Below are 1,693 nucleotides of genomic sequence, written 5' to 3'. Positions count from 1 at the left end.
TTAGGTTTCAAGGTACCAATGGTCGAGAATTTAGAAACCATTGAGGCATATAGTGCATCAAACAGTATAAAAGAAAGCCAAACTGTAAAACTAGAGCACTTAATACCTCTAGATAGATATTCAAATATGGATAAGTTGATATCTATACTTGCGAAAGTTCTGGAATGCTGGGATCGATGGAAAGGGTTTATAAACAAGTCACATGGCTTTGATAAGAAGGACCTCCGCTCTAAGGCTTTGACTCAAATCATCTCTAGGATCAACAAATAAATTTTCCAGATGTTATTGACTATTTAAGTAGCAACTCTAAAACCAAGATGGCTATGCCTAATTTGATATCACAGTTGAATTTGTATTCAGACACTCATAATTTAATAAGAGTGAATTGTAAATTTAAAGAGAAGCGCAGTGTAACCAACCAAACTTATCCTATTCTTTTATCAAGAGAGAGTACTCTAACAAACTTATTATATTGGATGAACATTTGCTTTTGAAACATGCTGGTTGCTGTGCCCTTTTGACAGAATTACGCAGGAAATTCTGAATACCAAAATTCTTCTCTACAGTTAAGAGGATTCTGAAGGAATGTGTTGTATGCCGGAGATATAACCAAAGACCTGTCAAACTTAATCAATCAGCCTATAGGGAATTTAGATTGAGTCCATCTGATAAACCTTTTGGTAATGTATATCTTGATTATTGTGGTCCATTTTATGTGAGACAAGGGAAAGATAAAGTCAAGGTTTGGATCCTTGTTATTTCATGCATGTTCACACGAGCAGTTAATCTTAAGATCTGTATGGATATGACAGTTGAAGAATTTTTGCGTGCTTTGTCACTGCATTCTTTTGAATATGGAGTTCCTCAGTTTATAGTAAGTGATTTGGGTACGCAAATAGTAGCAGGAGCCAATATTATTCAGGATTTCCTGAAGGATGCTGAGACTGTTCAGTATTTAACTGATAATAATGTTGAGAAAGTCCATTTTCAGCAGTATTATAAGGGTTGCAGTCAGCTTGGAGGATTGGTTGAGAGCGTAGTCAAAATGACCAAGCATATGATACGGAAGTCAATCAGAAATAATGTCATTGAATTTAGGGATTTTGAATATCTTGTTTGTCATGCTGTACATTTGATCAATAGAAGGCCTATTGCATTCAAGGAAGCATTAAGAGATTATTCTAATAATGTACCAACCCCTATAACGCCAGAGGAACTTATTCATGGATATTCATTGGTCTCTTTGAATATTATTCCTGCATTACAAGCTGACCGTTATTCTGATGAGGATTTTCAGGTTGATTTTGATGTTGTACATAAAATTAAAACATCTTATGAGAAGCTGAAACATGTTAGAACAAACTTGCTGGAAATCTATCATCGGGAATTCATGAACACTTTAATTAAACAAGCTACTGATAAGAAGAATAGATATGCTCCTATAAACCATAAACAAATCAGTATCGGCGATATTGTGCTGATTAAGGGTGATGGATATAAACCTGTTAATTATCCTATGGGAATTGTCAAAGAAGTTTTCAAGAATATCAACGGAGAGGTAACTGCTGCATAAGTTCTGAAGGGTAAAACCAATGAAATAACTAAAAGGCATGTTACTTCTTTAATACCACTCTTGAGGAAGGAGTCTGATGAGGATGCTGTAGCATCGAAAGAAGAGACTTCCAGGCATGGA

At 35.2% G+C, this 1,693-nt stretch overlaps 1 protein-coding gene across 1 annotated transcript; it reads left to right on the top strand.

The window, feature by feature from the left end:
* Window positions 1-805: 805 nt before the first annotated feature.
* On the top strand, window positions 806-1,573 carry LOC136838280 (uncharacterized). The gene has a single exon (XM_067103141.1). It carries the CDS (start codon window positions 806-808, stop codon window positions 1,571-1,573), a length of 768 nt encoding a protein of 255 aa, XP_066959242.1.
* Window positions 1,574-1,693: the final 120 nt, after the last annotated feature.

This window comes from Macrobrachium rosenbergii, unplaced genomic scaffold (assembly GCF_040412425.1).
Source record: "Macrobrachium rosenbergii isolate ZJJX-2024 unplaced genomic scaffold, ASM4041242v1 393, whole genome shotgun sequence".
NCBI lineage: Eukaryota > Metazoa > Arthropoda > Malacostraca > Decapoda > Palaemonidae > Macrobrachium > Macrobrachium rosenbergii.
Note: the sequence above shows the minus strand (reverse complement) of the source record. Positions and strands in the feature narration are given on the sequence as shown.